The 17,399-nt window shown below is 41.4% G+C and overlaps 1 protein-coding gene across 3 annotated transcripts in view; it reads right to left on the bottom strand.

The window, feature by feature from the left end:
• Nucleotides 1-273: 273 nt before the first annotated feature.
• Nucleotides 274-17,399, bottom strand: part of GDAP1 (ganglioside induced differentiation associated protein 1) — a 212,892-nt gene continuing 195,766 nt past the window's right edge. For all 3 annotated transcript variants that reach the window (XM_069621221.1, XM_069621223.1, XM_069621222.1), the window contains one exon: nt 274-1,771. In XM_069621221.1, coding sequence (XP_069477322.1) covers nt 1,389-1,771 — 383 coding nt within the window. In that variant the 3' untranslated portion in view covers nt 274-1,388. The remainder of the gene's footprint in view (nt 1,772-17,399) is intronic.

Raw genomic sequence — 17,399 nt, 5'->3', positions numbered from 1 at the left:
GGGGGTAAATCCCCATTCCATGGAGTCCCACAGGACTCCATAGAGGGGCATTACCGGTTTTACCAGCACCGATAACACCGGTGCCAATAATACCTAATTAATTTTTGTCAGTGGGGGCCTGATTTACCTCCAGCTCTAACTAATTTTTTTCAGTCTCAAAAAGATACCTAAATGCCTCAAGTGGAGCTTGTGTGGGAGCTCTAATTTAGAATTGTGGACTTGAATGCATACCTGCACAACCAAAAAGTGTCTGGAGGCCCAGATGCACTCACATTTGGTTTAAGGAATTTATTTCATTTTCTGGCCATTATTTTACAGAATAGTGCCAAAACAAGACCGAACAATAACATAGACACTGTAAATAAAATGGTGTACCATGAGACAATCAAGTTCAATATTATGTATTGTGAAAGACAAGCTCAATACAAAGTATTAATGTGACTTAATCTCAGCAACAGCATTTTGAGGAGATGTTTGTTTTTAATTATGTTTCCATTTTAAATATGGCCATTATAGTTGAAACAATTCCTGTTCAAATTACAGAATCTTCTCAACCTCACTAAGCTTTCTTACAAACGACACTTAAAAAATGGACATGTGACAGAGCATGGCTTTTTGCAGGTAAAGAAAATATGTCACGTAGGAAATTGACCACGTATTAAAATATATCAAATGCCATTTGTTAAAAGAATTCACCTGGTAATGTGCTTGGTATACTGATATAGAATCATTAAGTAATAATGATATAGAATCATTAAGTAAAACTGGGCATTGTGTAGCTATACTCGTACTGGTGTGATTATTATGTGTGTCCATAATTTATTTCTGACATATATTTATTTATTTATTTCCAAAAATATTACATAAATAAATAACCCTGCACATTGACATATTACAGACTCCATTAAACAGCCTGACAGACTTTAGCATGTGTACATAAGGTTTCACATATCTGTTGAGCTGTACACTGCATACCGCCTACAGCTGTTCTGATTGTCCCTTGATGGTGCAATGAAATCCCAGGACAAATGGCTGATCAGGAAAGAGGGGGATAGGATGCCCTGCAGATGGGCACAAAGCATCTTTTGCTTCTGTTTCAGTCATTACAAACCCATTAAAGGCCACGTGTAGTGTGTTTACAAATTGCCTTTTTTTCTTGGCTTAAATCATCTCAACAATTCTCCACACACAAATCACAAAACATACAACGTAATAATAATGTATTTGACATTCGTTCTGTAACGCAGTGCAACATTTAATTAGCTTGGTGACCAATATTGTCCCTTTTTCCGCGTCTCACAGAGTATGTAACTGCTTAATCAATAACCATTTGCTTAATAATTTATAGAAAGGCAATTTGAGTTTGTGCTCAACCAAAATGGTACGGCCTAGAAATAGTGATATTTTGTTCTAACAGATAGTAAAATGGTGGAAATTCTCTTCCTCATGCACAGGAAAAGAAGATACCCTACACCTGCAATCATTCCCACCATGACTGTGGTGCCCAGGATGGTTGGTGCCCTCTTCTTTGCTACGCGAAAGGCAGTCGGTAGAACTGCAGATATTAAGATGTTGTTGACGTTTCCTAGCACTCGACGAAAGGTTCTTCTCTTTAAGATTCGCTCATAATAGTTCTCCAAGTTGGGGCGCTTTCCATTGCCCCAATTTCTTCTTGCAAATCCAAGAAACTTCAGACGGTGTAAAGTGACAGCCAGAGACACATCAGCCAAACTAAAGAACTGGCCACAGAGCCAAAGCTCCTGCCCCTCGTCTGAGGAAAGAAAGGACATAGAAATGGGTTAGTATTTGAAAATACCGTAAAGTATACGTTTCTGCCTGAGCTCGATTTTTATTCAAGGTATGTTACTGGTAGAGTTAGAAAATCTAATTTTTATATTTTTCATTTTTCATTTTTTTTCATTAATTATTGTTGTTCTTTCACATCTTTGTATAGTGTGCTCGGCCCTTCATTATAAAATGTTCTGCCATTTCAAGGATTCTTACATCTACACTATAAAATTAAATGTATTTAGGTGCAGGTGGACATCTTGCTTGGATGCCGGGGAGAACCCTTAGCCTGCATGGGCTACAAACAGTTGCTTTATGTGATCTGTCCTGAACTTTTTTTAGTGTGGTATTGGCTTTTATTTCACATAGGTTAGTAGGCCATTAATGCATGAAGTTGAATTACATACAGAACATAAAGCTTTTAACATGGTGAAAAAACGCTTCTTTTATCCAAAGATTTAGTATATCTCAGCCTGTAAAATTCCAGGCCTTCATATATCATTCCAGGATTCAAAGGGTTTCTTTCCAGAGGTAGGAGAATAACTCATCATCATCAACATTTTATTTTGGCCATCATGCCATCAAAATATACATATGCTAAAAAAAATTACATTTACCTGAATTCCTTTAGAAAGATAACAAATACATGTTTAGTTGATAAAATACATAATTCTTGTGAGCAATTCTACATATTCATTCTCCAATGATAAAATCCATAATTTTAATAAACATGTCAATCTAATTAATGTATTAACAGTTCCACATATCAAGTACCCAGTGACAAAGTTCATCATTTTACGAACCAGTTCACAGTCCCTTGTAGGGGTGTTAATACAAAGTGTGATAATTAAAACACCCGAACATTGAAACACGTTTGACATCTCTTGTACATGTAGCCAACAGCATACTATAAACAAATCTAATTGGTGAGTAATATCCTCACATATTTAAAACAAACTGAATAAAAGAAATTTATCAGAAATAATATACCTAAATCAATAAACACAACCTTAGGTTAAAATATGCCTACATATATTAGGGAACATAATAGCATCAAAGATAAATAAATTAACACCTAAATTGACTGAGCTAATATTATCAGGCACACAAATTCTATCTCAGTGCATAAGTTATCATTATCGGGCCAGGCCACCTATTTGTCCTCTACACCTTGCTCTCTCTATCAAGTTGAGATGAAGAAATACACATATCCTATGAAAATGGGACTGGGTAAAAATGTCTGCCTATCTATATCTTCCATTTAGTAGGATAAGAAGAATCAATTTTCTACAAAATGTATTGTACCACTTGCAGAGTAATGTAACATGGCCCATAATCTCTGTCGGGTCGAATTCACAGTCACATAATGCTGAAAAATGTGCATCAGATTTGGCAGATCTTGCCAAGTTCACCTTCAGTGGAAAGCGATCAATGTGAAACCTAGTCATCAAGTTTTGAAGTCTGGGATTAGGAATCAGATCCAAAAACCGAGGAAATAAATTGCAACCCCGCATATTCAAGTATATACATATCGTGGGTTTAGAAACCTTTTTACAAAGTTGAGCTTCACCTCTTAATGTGAGAACCTATTGTTTAATTAGCTTCCCATTAAACTCAGTCATCTCATCATGGTTATCAACCAGAGCTCTTTACCAGAGTTATGCAATAGGCTGTTCCTGACTTTTAGCCTTGGGACTCTGACCCTTTAGTCCCCAACCCAGAGCTCTTGCATTAATGTTTAACTCAGTTTGCAGGTCCAGAGGTGTGAGTCTAAATCTATTTACATATCCAGTAACTGCTCACCTGTCTCTCTAAAATGAAACATAGTTAAGGTAAAAACAACTTCAGCTATGCAGCTGTTTGCCGGGTATACACGCATTTCACCGACCTATTTTTCAACGTGGGACTTTTCATTGTCAGAATTTTCATTGCCAAAAACCCAGTTTTTTCAATTTTTTATTTTGGGGTTTTTTGTAGGGGTTGGGGTATGATTATAATAGTACAATAATAGTAAAAAAAAACAAAAAACAGGGTTTTTGGCAATGAAAATTCTGACGATGAAAAGTCCCACGTTGAAAAATAGGTCGGCGAAATAACATAGAACCGTTTGCCTACATTATTATTAATGCTATTATTAGTGCCCCAGCAGAAGAGTACTAATGGGTAATCATTTCCCTACACCAAGTTGATAGTGCTGACCCAAAATAAGGGCTGTTAAAAAAGCTTTTATGACAATGAATCCCTGCTATTAACCAACCCCAGAGCACTACTTCTATTAGAACACATGGGACATGTTTTTAAAAAAAAGTAAAATGGCAGCCTACTAAAAAGTACACAAACATGGAATCCTGTTTACATACACAAAACCATCTAAAGATAGCTGGTGGGGACAGCTGTAATATATGAGACCTCATTCCTTTTCACAATGAAAAATAAACAGAGCCAGAGCAGAGATGGTACATGAGGCTAGAGCAGAGGTTCAGACAGCTGTAAGCATATTAGCAGCAAAGCAGGTTGGTGGGGTAAGCTCAGTCAACAGGACCTTCAGAATTGCATGTATCTACCAGCAGTTAGCGCCCATATTCTGAGGGTCCTAATTGGCAAAGATGCAGCAACTGTTCAAACGTGTGTGCTGATCATAGTTTCTGCCCCAGGGGCACCAATATTTAATAAAAAGCGGAGAAAAAGATACCCCTAAAAGGAAATACATTTATGCTTTTAAAATATGGTATGTTGTGTCCTTTCATCACAAGGTACTATACAAATATATATGCTTTAATAACTAAATAGAAAACAGTACACAAAACCCACCCCTGTAGAAACAGCACAAAATATTCAAAGATAGCAAGATGCAGCACTCTGGGTAAGGAATCCGGGTGAAAGGCAAGGAAAAACCCACAATCTTCTTTAAAAAGATAGGTTCATGTGTGCAATGGTCGAGCTGAAGTATCTTGCGGTTCGAAGAAATGTGTAATGTGAGGGCCACCACGGTCAGTTTTACTGTCGGTTCACCGCTGAAGATGCTGGTGACCAGATGCACAGTACAAGGTGAGCAGTCTGATGCAGCATTCAAGGGTTGTGTAGGGAAATGTAATAGGGAAATATTTTTCCCTATTCTGAATTTCAACAAGGGTAACTCCACATTTCATCATCCACATTTTAGCAAAGGTCTGAATTTTAACTAGTGTCAAGGGTGTGAGACTCATGTGTGACTCAATGGTGTGAGGCTCAGGCTGAATATAATAGATGCCAATGTTAGGAATGCACAGAACACATGCTAGAAAAATAACCATGTTGCTCCACGATACCACAGTTGTGGGCTGAGTTGCACTAAAAATAAAACTACTATGAAACTAACATACTCATTTACCTTATCCATTTAACATATAACAGATTCTGATACTAACATTTATTGCAAACCAGACCATACCGGTTATATCAACTTGGTGCAGATTGATGGAAATGCATTGTAGTTTGGAAATGCGCTGTGTCTGAATGGGGGTGTGACAAATCAGAAGTGTGGAATGTGAGATCTGTTCTGCTAAAGACATTGCATTGTCTAAAAAACCTTCAGAGCAGGAAAACACTATTGAGATGTAGCTATTGTTTCTGCTTCTAAGCAGTGGGGATGAGCACAGTCAGAACACTCTTGGATTGTATGACTGACAGAAGGGAGGTGGTTTTGAATGACACATGAAGTCTTAGAAAAAGGCATGCAGAAGGAAAGCGCTGGGGCTTGGTCATTCACTCACTGGCTCAGTAGCTGGTAGCTGTCTACAGAAGGTTCGTACCAGGCACATTTTTTCCTCTGGCTGACTTCAGGAGCAGAAAGGCTGGTTGAAGGTTCATTCCAGGCAAAAAGGGAGTGGACCAGATAAAGAGGGCTTCTGTCCGACAACTAGATTGGGGTCGCGAGCAGTTCAAGACACACACACGATTAAAGATTTCTTCAGTAAGTTCAGTATATTTAAGGAGTGTGCTGATGAGTGAATGCTTGATATTAGATAGTGTAGAGTGGGTAAGCCATTTCATGTTTAGGTGCTGCCCAATGACATTTTAAACGTGTATGTAAAACTGTGTTTATGTTTCTCCAAGTTTTGTTGCGATGAAACTCAGATGTGACAGAAGCCCATGCTATGCCAATTTTTGTTGCGAAGTTCAAGGCCAATGTTGGCAGAACTCAGGGCATTATCGCAAATAGAATGTTGTGAAACCATTGCAGGAAAGGCTTCGCTTATGTTTGAATTACTACTTGGATGCACATGTAATTCTGTGTAAATTGCAGATTTCTAACTTCTGATAAGGAATAACAATTCGAAAAAGGTGAATTAGCCTCAATGTGCTTATTATGTGCTCAGCTTTATTAGGTTGGTATACAGAGAGATGCAGAACATGTGGTAAAATCTAAAAGCAAAGTTAGTCATTGAAAATTGTGTTACTCTGAGAGGCTCTGAATGAATGTTTTTATAGTAAATGTATTCTGAGGTGCAAGCCAAAATGACATAATGTGGTATTGTAGATAAGATACCATGGAAGGGGATGCGTTCATTGGAGTGCACTAAATCCAGTATTTGATCACCGTTAGTGAGTCAGGTAAAAGAACAATTATCAGGCGGTACTCTGAAGTTAGGCTCACCACTATACAACGAAGTACCAAAAATACCACTATGCCACAAAAATACCACGAAATATTAAAAATATAGCCAAAAATATCTCTAACAGTTGAAGCTCGATGAGGCAACAAGGGCGGCTTCAACTGGAGTTGAAGATCCGCAGCAAAGATGCTGGTAGTTTAAAAAGCGGTTCAAAGTGGCATTCACCAAAGTGCAGATCATGAGGACCAACAGGGTCCGTTTGACAGTCAGTTTGATGATGAAGATGCTGGTTACTAAATGTGCAGTTCAAGTAAGGTGGTCCGGTGCGGCATTTGCAAGTTGTGGTTCAAAGGGTCCCCCAGGGTCTGGTCAACTGTAGATGAAGATCGGCAATGAAAAGGCTGTTAGTTTGAAAGGCAGTTCAAAGGCAGCATGTCCAACAATGACCTTCTAGTTTGAGCCGAGGCAACAGTGCACCCAGCTGGCCCGGTGTGACAGTGAACTGGTTCTAGTTTGTGAGACAGTGGCTCAAAGATCGATCAAGTGCCAATGGCAGCTCTGGATGGTCATCTTGGTTAGACCGGGTTTGAACAGCTCAAATCACGGCTCGCAGTGGTTCAATGGTGAAAACACAGGGATCCTGGCTGTCTTTACTCCCAGCTTGCTGTGACTCCACATCCAGGGACTCATGGATAAGAATAGTCCTCATTCTTGGTATCCCAACACAAGGGTGGCTGGTACACACCTGCAGGGGTTCTTCAATTTAGAAAGATCCTGGGTACCAGTGTGGATGACAGAGAGGCAGGTCTTGCTCCAACACCAGGTATCCCCCAATGTGCCCTGGGCATGGTTAGGGAGAAGAGCTTACCTCTGCCTTGAACACTCAGTCTTCACCTCACTGGCAGAGTGTTATGATAAGTCAACTTTCCCAACAGAGGTCCAATGAATTATAGGTCTTTGTTCCAAAGAGACTCAATAATGGAGTGGGGGACTCCTTCTTTTAAAGGAAAACTCCTAAAGGGGTTAAATGCCTGTGCTGGAGACAAGTGTTATTTGCTTCCTTACAACATAAACAAAGGGATTTGTGCTAAAGTAAGTGGATGAGATAAGAATGAAAGAGAGATACAGAAATAAATAAGATGGTAGAATCCTCCTCAGCAATGCTGAGCTCTCTGTCTACACTACTTCCACCCCATTCCCTTGTCAATAGCAGCAAAGGCGCTTTCAGCATGCAGTCACCTGATGTGGGGCTTGTCCTTTTGGGGTGGACGTGCCGTTTGATTCTTGTTTTCCAAGACAGCTCCTGCTGGGAGGCTGTCTTGCTGGGGAGGGGTTTTACCCAACCTCACAAAGGATTAAAGTAGAGGCATAGCCATCCAGTCTCCTGCCCTGCTAGTTGAGAGGGCCAGGCTATCTGACCAGTTTACACATAACTGTACCACAGCTAAACTGGGTTCACAGTGCTGACACATATATGATATCAAATTGATGTGGATCTAATAAGTATGAGAGATCCTGGTCAGCATAACTTAAACTTATATTTAAATTTTACAACAGCCACCAGAATAGTAATTCTCATAGTTATGTGGCTTTGGTAACAGGGGTGCATGTCTTAAATGCAGCCCCTGTGCTGAAGTGGCTTGGCTGTCACTGCAGTTGTGAAATGGGAACTTGTGGCCCATGAACCTCTTCTGTGCCACTGAAGAACAAGTGCTGCAGATCAGACTACTGATCCAGCAGGGCACAGGTCTATACTATGCTTTTGTCATGGAGCTTATGAAAAGGGAGATCTAGTTAGCAGATCACCCTTTCTAAGATGGAATTACCGACATCATTTTTATTAATTAATAGAAATCTAAAACCACCAGGGGTTCTATGCACTTGCCAGATGATAATTCCTCATACTAAAGGAAATAGTTATGATTTGATTTTTATTTGATTTAATATACATATAGCAACAAGGCTTTGTATAATATATAACACACAATTCATATACAAAACATTTCATAGTTCACCAAAAAGCCACAAAATAGAATCAAAACGTATTCTAAACATTTAAAAATGTGTACTAAGTACAAATAAAATCTAACAATAATTGTATATCATTTCCCTGGATAAAGGCCAACCATGACAAAGGTATGTCATTAATAGTTGTTGCATTGTCATATGCTTTAAAAAAACTTCATACGTAGAAAATCTAAACTTTCACATTCAGGGATCAAATGAGACACTGTTTCACATGTCAGGTTTCCACATAGACGACAAAATGTGTGTGAATAGTGAAGGTTATAGTACCTGCCTTTAGACGATAGAACCACTGACACATTAAATTTAATTAGAAGGTAATATGGTATTACCCACATCATCTTTTCAATTAATAGAAATCTAAAACCACCAGGGGTTCTATGCCCCTGCCAGATGGCAATTCCTCGTACTAAAGGAAATAGTTATATAAATATCATGAAACAAATGGAATATGTATTTGAAAAACATATATTTTGATTAGGTCCAAACAAAATCAAACATACCACAAAACATAGCCCACTAGGCTATAAATAACAACAGAAAAGGGTGGGGCGAAGTTTAATAACACACAATGGGCCTCATTAAGAATGTTGCTGTAAGGCAACAATGGCGCCAGTAGTGCTACCGGCGCTGTTGTTGCCATGCCGCAACATTACGAGTTTGCTCGTGGGTGCCGCTCTGGATGCCTGCTCAGACCAGGCGTGCAGAGCGGCACCCGCGAGCAGACCAGGATGGTAGCAACGGTACCATTATGAACAGTACTGCTGCTACCATCCTCCTCATTCCCATTGAACCCTATGGGGGCTCAAATGGGAATGGGGACGTACCGGCTCCGGGTCCCGCAAAAGGGAATTACTGGGCCCTCCAAGGTTGGAATGGCTCGGTAAGTCCCCTTTTGTGGGAACCGGAGCCGGACCCGAGTTTGGGGGTAGCCATGCCCTTGTTAAGGGCATGGCTTCCTCCAAACTCGTAATGAGGCACAGTGAGTTAAAACATATGCAGGGTTGCCAGAGATCAAATGCATAGAGCAGTGAGAAGAAGATGTGAAAAGAGATGAGAAATGGCATGTCCTGGAGAATGGGAGTAATTTGTGGATCAGAAGCGTAATGAAAGGAGGAATGGATAGCGAAAGAGAACGTCTAGTAGTAATGGGGAAGTCTATTTTCCACTGTGGACTTTGAGACCTTCAGCAGGGGCGTGTAAAGCTGCATGCATAGTACTTCAATGGCTGCTCTGGGGTCATATTGGTTGCCAGCAAGCTCCTGAAAAAAAATGTGTACATGTTGTGGCTCTATCTGGAGCAGTCAGTGGCATGGGAGCATATATAGCATGTACACGGTTTCAAAAAAAGGAAGGAAGATATAGACAAGGTTAATTTTAGAGCAGCAAATTCTGCATGGGAAAAGATAAAAGGAGGTGAAAAATAAAACGGGGAAAAGGAGAGAAGGGAAAGAAAAGGGGGAAATGAGAAGACTCACACCCCAGAGCTGGATGAAGAAGCAGCTCGTGCTTTGACCCTGGATTTAGGATCCTGTAAACACTCACTATGGAAGGTGTGCAGGGTGTGGAAGCATACCAGGCTAGAAGGATGGGCAGGGCAGGAAAATGGTGGGAGCATTCCCTACTTCTAAGTGTGGGAAGATAGTTGGGGAGAAAATAAAGAAGACCCTGAAGCAGCACTTATCTTCCCACTCCTCGGCCCTGCGATGCTCAGCCATTGCTTGTTGAGTGGCTCCCATCTCTCTGCTTCTTCAATCTATAGGCTGCTCACCTCTCCATCGAGTCTACTGAATGTATCAGTCTACAGGGAGGACCTGGGTGTCCAAATCACAGAAGATTCCAGGAGGAAACTTTGTGCAGACCCTAAAGCCATGAAGCAAGACCTCTCCTTGAGGTTCATTTAACAAAGAATTACAATTTACGAATAGTTGTCACTGGGCAGGCTGTGATAAACGACATTAACTTTGGCGGTGAGTCTTGGACGGGATAACTAAGGTGTCTCCTAAGATTCCCAGGGATCCACTGACTGTCCTAATATACTGCATGATGTGTCCTTACCCTCCTCATCATGAACATGGCTATGCAGAGATCTTACCTGTGTGAAGAAGCAGGTGATGCATCCCTGGAAACTTCCAGAAGAACCCTCGATAGACGACGGGCTTCATGATACAGTGACACTCTTGGTGAAGGGAAAAGATATCTCACCAATGGAGGGAACTTCTGGGTGCATGCGACTTGCTCAGGGCGGGCTTTAATAAACTTTAGGTTTACGTTTAGTTCTAATTTCGTGGATAAAGTACGAAGAGTGATATGCATATAAAGACTGAAAAATACTGTTCACTTCATGGACCATGCAACATTTCTTGCTGATTGGTTCTGTTTTCTACCCACTACTGCCCCTTCCCATGCACTTCCTGCCCTGTTTACTGGACTGGGACAGAGGTTGTTATTTTTCGTGTTAAGTTGTCTCGATGATCAGCAATCTCTGAAACTATAGTATGAAATAGGATCTTTTTACATTTACTAAATATCTGTTGTCCAGGGCCTTTCCTCTAGCTGTCTGTGGCGTCCAGGCACTTTTTTTTTCTTGCTGTGTGCTCTGAAACCATTAAAACAAATAAACCTTTAAAAAGATAAAGGAGACATGAAAGATCAAAGAAGGATTCAGACAATGGTTCTTCATCTAGTGCAGTAACTGCTCGTGAGTTTGGCCATCAAATGAAGTGCTAGAAGTTCAGAGTGAAGGAGTGTGGCAGCCATTAAGGGCCCCTAGATGCCCAGGTGAGTATTACAGGGACTGGTTCAGTGCAATAGGCTAAAGGAAGTGAAAGATGCAGAATCAGAAGAGAGATGAAGGCGTAAATGATGAGTTGAGGTAAAAGGAAGGAACACGGACAGTGATGCAGTGGGAGAATGCATGACCGCGTTCTGGGGTAAAAAGGATGGCCCTTGCTTGAAACAGGGCGAAGAAGGGGGCACGAATATGCTAGTGGAAGTAATAAACTAACTGAGAAGAAAAGGATGGAGTGGGAAAAGGATGAGCAAATGAGACACCTAAGAGCTGGTAAGAGCATTGCAAATCGAGGTTGCACAAGAAAGGGAGATCGTGGAGAGTCTCATGGTGCCAATGGCCAATGATAAGTGAATCCTAGCATTCTTGATATGTGTCAGCATGTGCACTGAAAGGTGCCTTGAGCACGGGGTGGCAATATTTAAACACTCAGACGTCATATGCTGAATGCAATATCACTGCTGGGTATTATAGCGAAGAAAAAGCGCAGGGAGGGTTCAAGGCACTAGAACATCTGTATCGACTGAGGGTAGCCCACTGAAGGGTGTCATTACATATTGCAACGTAGCACACTCTGGTTGTCACAGATGAGCTCAATAATTGCCAGAACACCAAAGATAGTTCAAGGGTTTTTATTAATAGTGTGTTAATATCACTTCTTCTGATCTCAAGCTCAAACTAGTGGGTTTCCCTGCCTGGTCCCTCAGCCCCCCATGTGACCCCCCCCAATTCAGGCGCCCCTATCACACAGGGTGTTGTTGAAACTAGAGAACGGTATCCCCTGCTGACTACTCTAGCCTGAGCTTCAGGGAGCAAGATGGGAAAAGGTGCCAGACTCTACTGCTCTCCCAGCATCACAAACGTGTCGTTCAAGACTGTGGCCCTCATTCTGACTCAGGCGTTAAGGGGTTTACGGCGCCGTAAACGGCGCCGACCCTTAACGCCTGATTACAAGGTTCCCTTTGCGGGATGGCTTTTAACGGCTGCTTTTTTGCAGCCGTTAAAATCCATGCCGCAAAGGGACCTTGGCGATAATTACGGCACCGTAATTTACGGTGCCGTAATTATCGCCTTTCCCCATTCCCATTATGCCCTATGGGGCGAAAACGGGAATGGGGAAGGGTAAAATGGGAAATGGGGATTTACCGCCCCACTCACCTTGGAATGGGGCGGTAAATCCGCCAACCACCATGGCGTAAATGTAGTTTACGCCATGGTGGTAAGGGTACGACCCAGGCGGTAACTTACTGCCTGGGTCGTAATGAGGGCCTGTGCCTGTATTTTCTCAGACACTCTCTCATTCTCTCTCTCCCTCTTGCTCCCTTTCACTCCTCTCCCTGATCTGTCCCCTCTTGCTTTGCTCCTATTCTAGCTCTGCTCCCCCTTTCTCTCCCTCTCCGTTCGCTCTGGTCTTCCTAGGTCCTCTCTTCTCTCTCCTCTCTCTTCTTCTCCCTGAGGTCTGCTATCTCTCTCTTTCTCTCTCCCTCTCTCTGACCTCTCTACTCTCACATCCCCTTATGATATCCTCTCTCTCTCCCTCTATCTCCACTCTCCCCATCTCTTTCTCTCCCCTCACCTCTTTTCTCTTCTACCCCTACAATATTCTTATACTACACCTCTCTATTTCTCTTTTCTCTCTCTCTCTCTCTCTGTCTCTCTCTCTCTCGCTCTCTCTCTGCTTATCTCGCATCCTTCCTCCACCAGCTACTCCCTCCTGCCTCCTATTACAACTGTACTCTCTCTCCCTCTTCTTCGCTCCATGTCACGCTCACATTCCCTTCTCTATCTTCACCCTCTAATGTTCTCTCCTATCTGTCACACCCCTAACACGTACCCCCACACACACACACCACAATAATAGCTTCACTCTCTCGACTTGGTACCACCAGCTCTATAGACTCATTAACGCTTCCCAAACCCTTCCATCCTCATTCTGGTCTCTCGGTTCACCTCCATGCCACCTGAACTCACCCGAACACCTTTCGCTATGACTCGCTGCGAGGGTTCTTTTATATTGCGACTTCCCATTACTCCGCCCCCCATTCCCATTGGTCCTGTCTCTCACCTTTTTTTGTGGGCCAATCTAAGTCAGCCCTTTTCCCCAGGGTTGGATCATCATACGGCACACCTTTAAAAATCATTCTTAGCTGCACTCCCATTTTGTGCGCATTGCTTCATGTGGTCTTCATGGCTTGTTCACCTTGGTGTTCGTTCAGCGTTCTGTTCCTGTTGCGCCACAGTAAGTTGCCTTCCTTCTGCTTCGGTCGAGAATTTATGTGCGCTCGAGTCCCTGTAGCAGTATGTAGGCCAGTGGCTTCCTTTGGGCAGTCCACAGGGTTTCTCAGTCCCTGCAATGATTTGTGTAACTTGATGAAGTGGAGTAGCAGGGAAAACCTTAAGATAGTTCCAGAAACAGCACACAGCGGAAGGTAACCAAACTCCTGCCACGGCGGGTTCTCAAAAATGAAGTAATGAAAAGCAAAAACACCAGGACACATCCAGTTTATGTCATCTTTTTAATTAAATCGTATTGCCATTCACAGCCGTCATTTCGGCTGCTACCCCAGGCAACCTCCCTGCTACCCCTAGCACTATGTCTGCTACCCCTGGTCAAAGTGGCATTGTCAGTGTCAGAAATGTGTGATTCTTGGAGGCATCAAGTTGAATATCGATATCAAAGAGCATGATCTCATATCTCATATGTCTTTATAAAGCACTTGCCTAAATGCAATAACATGCTGCTTTAATATCTGTACGATTTAAAGAGAAACAGCGTTCTTGAACCTCTTGAATAAGGAGCAGGTGGAATTGTTAAGAGTGCGTGTTGTCCAGAGCATTGTTTGATTGTTAACATGATGCTGGGGACATCTTCATTTTCACAGATTAGGTTAAAGCAATGCAACTGCTAAAGGAATTCACTATTCCTGCATGGGGATTAGGGAAACGATTTTAATTGTAATGACACATGAATACCCTTTTGTCCCTGACCTAAAATAGCCTTTACATTCCAGGACTTTCATCACAAGCGTTGTTTCGTTTTTAAGATGAGGATGGGGAAATCTGTGTTTCCATAGATCAGGTTACCTCAATACAACATTTATTGGAATTCACTATACATATATTGGAAGTAGGAACGTGGTTTGAATGGTATTGACAAATTAATCTTCTTTTATTCTGAATTAAAATAGTCATTGCATTCTAGCACTTGTAAGTAAGATGAGAAACCACTCGCACTTCGCGCTTGGCTGATATGGTTATATATTGTCTTAATAAAATGTGTCCATATAAATAGTATCCCAAAGTCTTCAATCGGTTGCTACTCCAGTTTATTGTCTGGTAGTAAGTGAGACAAAAACAGCCAACACGTGTTTCAACTAAAAGTCTTTCTCAAGGCCAATGGGTTCTGTTATGGGTTGTCAGGTTAATTAATTTCAGCGTTCTGCCAGAGATAAGTTCTGGTGATGAAAATATTGGTTATGCGATCCTTGTCCTCTCGTTGGAAAATAAAATTCGAGGAGAGGTGTTGTGTGAGGAATCAACTCAGATGTGATCCGCGTGTCTTCCTCACGAGCACTTGTAGTTGTGCATTTATAATATATCAGAATGTAAAGAAAGAAATAAGGAGGAATAAAGGATTCACACCTAATATGGAACAACCTGAGCTGTCTGAGCTGTCTGTATTTTTTTTTCATATTAAAAACTGATATGTAAGTGTGTATGTTCCAGGAAAGACATATATTTTTAAGAGGGTATTCCTAAACTGAAGGAACTAGACTACAAATAAAACAGTGCAATGAGGACACAGTGCAGCTTCTCTCTCCAAGATTTGAAATAGTTAATTGAGTTAAGCAAACACCTGAGTGATATGTGCACAAGATGGAGCCTTAGTCCTTCATCATTCCAATGTGGATACATTGAATATCATTACATTGGGTACCAAAGGCACTTATTATTGAAGTGCTTAGAAGTGGTAGAACTCCATCCTGCAGCACTATGTAATTATGTTTAATAAGATGAAAGGCCTGTGCCATATGTTAACTTTGTGGGACCATGATTGTCTGAGAAACCTATATAGACAAACCATAGCAACACCCTGAAATGTACAACCTCTACAGATCAGAGGGGCTCAGGTGCAGGCCAGACTAGGTGAGTGCACAGAATTTACAAAGCTGATTTGGATATCTTGGAAATGAATATTACTAGCCCAGAGCGATACCCTCCTTATAAAGGTACGGACTGAGGCCACGATAACAGTTAATATCATGTTAATCTATAGGCCCCCTATACCAATGACTAATTTTATAACTCACACAGGTAATTTGATACTTCCATTGCTTAAACATCCCTCAAAATGTATGCTGATGGGAGACTTTAACCTGTGAAAAGGCAAAAAGAGTGATACACAGGCCATAGAGCAGGGGAACATGTTAAGCAGTGTGGGTTTTTCCCAATGTATTGAAGAAGCTACCCACATAAAGGGGAATACATTGGACTGTATTGCGACATATAATATTGCACTAAGCAAACCCAGGATGACGCCTAGCCCATGGTCTGACCATTCCTTTATCCACTGCTCTATACTTTGTCCTAACCAAATAAAACTAGTAGCAGTGGCCAAAACGTGGATTACCTCGAGAAATATTGGGAAGGTGAAGCCAGAAAATATGCAGGATTGGATTTTACCTTTAATAGATGACCTACACAACTTGCACACCTCTGAACAACTTACTAAATCTTATCAAGAGACAAAGAAAAGGACGATGCATTTTGTAAGGGGATATTTGACCAGGGCTGCTGGTTAAAGCTTGTTCAGAATCACTTCTCAGCACCTTGGCAAAAATTGTTAATACCTCGGTGACTGAATGTCATGTGCCTCTGGATCTTAAAAATGCATGGATATCAACACTATTAAAAAAGCCTGGACTAAACCAGATATGGAAGGAAACTATAGACCTATTACCAGCTCCTGGATAAGGTGGCCTATCAACAAATATTAGAGCACCTGACAAAGCATAATGTGCTTATTAAGTGGCAGTCAGGTTTCAGACCAGGCTTCAACACTGAATTGACTCTCTTAGACTTGAAGCGTAACATGGATAATGGCCAAACAATGCTGCTGATAGTACTAGACCTTTCAGCCGCATTTGATTTGGTGGAACATCCTATTTTGTTACACAGATTGAATGAGGTGGCACATTTCAGTGACTATGCATTGGATTGGGTACGCTCCTTTTTGGAGGACAGATCTGTTAGGATCTGCAGCCGCGATGGAGAGGCCTGCCCAGTTACTTTGCCTTATGGTGTACAACAAGGAGCCTGCTTGTCTCCCTCCCTGTACAACATTTCTACAGCCACTTGTGTCAAATCCAAGAAAGTAAGGGCATTTTTTTCTCCAACTACGCAGATCATTCTCCTATCGGGAAATCACATGAAGGATACGCTTGCTATCAATTAGGTATTTGATCTCATCCAACAGTGGATGAGGGAGAATGAGCTTGCGCTAAACAATGAAAAAACAGAACTCATGATCATAGGAACGAGACCCAGAATTTCCATATTAGGAGCTGATTACTTTGAGTTCAAAATAGCAGAATGTAAAATTCCTACCAAAAAGAAGATTAAAAAGCTTGGAGTTTTCTTCAATCAAAACCTTAACATGAAAACTCAAATTAACAGTCTTGTTTCGTCATCTTTCTACTATATAACACTATTGTATCATATACGTCCATATCTCTCCACAAAGATCAGTGAGACTTTCGCTAGAGCGATTATAGGTTCCAAGATAGACTACTGCAGTAGCTTTTTGACCGCAGTCAACAAAGGGGAAATTGCAAGACTCCATGTCATACAGAATAGTGCCATCAGAGCTATAGTCAGACTTAAAACATACAACCATATCTCAGAAGCCAGGAGGGGCTTACGATGCCTAACGGTGGAGGCTAGGATACACTTCTGTTTGCTTACCATAGTCTACAAATGCCTAGAGGGTTGGAATCCACAATATCTGGCAGAAAGGATAACTAAGAAGCCAGCTGTATAAAATATGATATCAGATAACACCAATATGCTGGTTGTACCAAGAGCAAAGTTGGTTCAAGTCAATAAAAGTGCTTTCTGTATAACAGCACCCAGACTCTGGAATTCAACCCCGTCTGAGCTCAGAAGTGAAGAATCATTGGATGAGTTTAAGAAGAAACTCC

The sequence above is a fragment of the Ambystoma mexicanum genome, chromosome 5q, assembly GCF_040938575.1.
Source record: "Ambystoma mexicanum isolate Mex_15411 chromosome 5q, UKY_AmexF1_1, whole genome shotgun sequence".
In the NCBI taxonomy this organism is placed as follows: domain Eukaryota; kingdom Metazoa; phylum Chordata; class Amphibia; order Caudata; family Ambystomatidae; genus Ambystoma; species Ambystoma mexicanum.
This window is presented reverse-complemented; position numbering and strand designations above follow the sequence as displayed.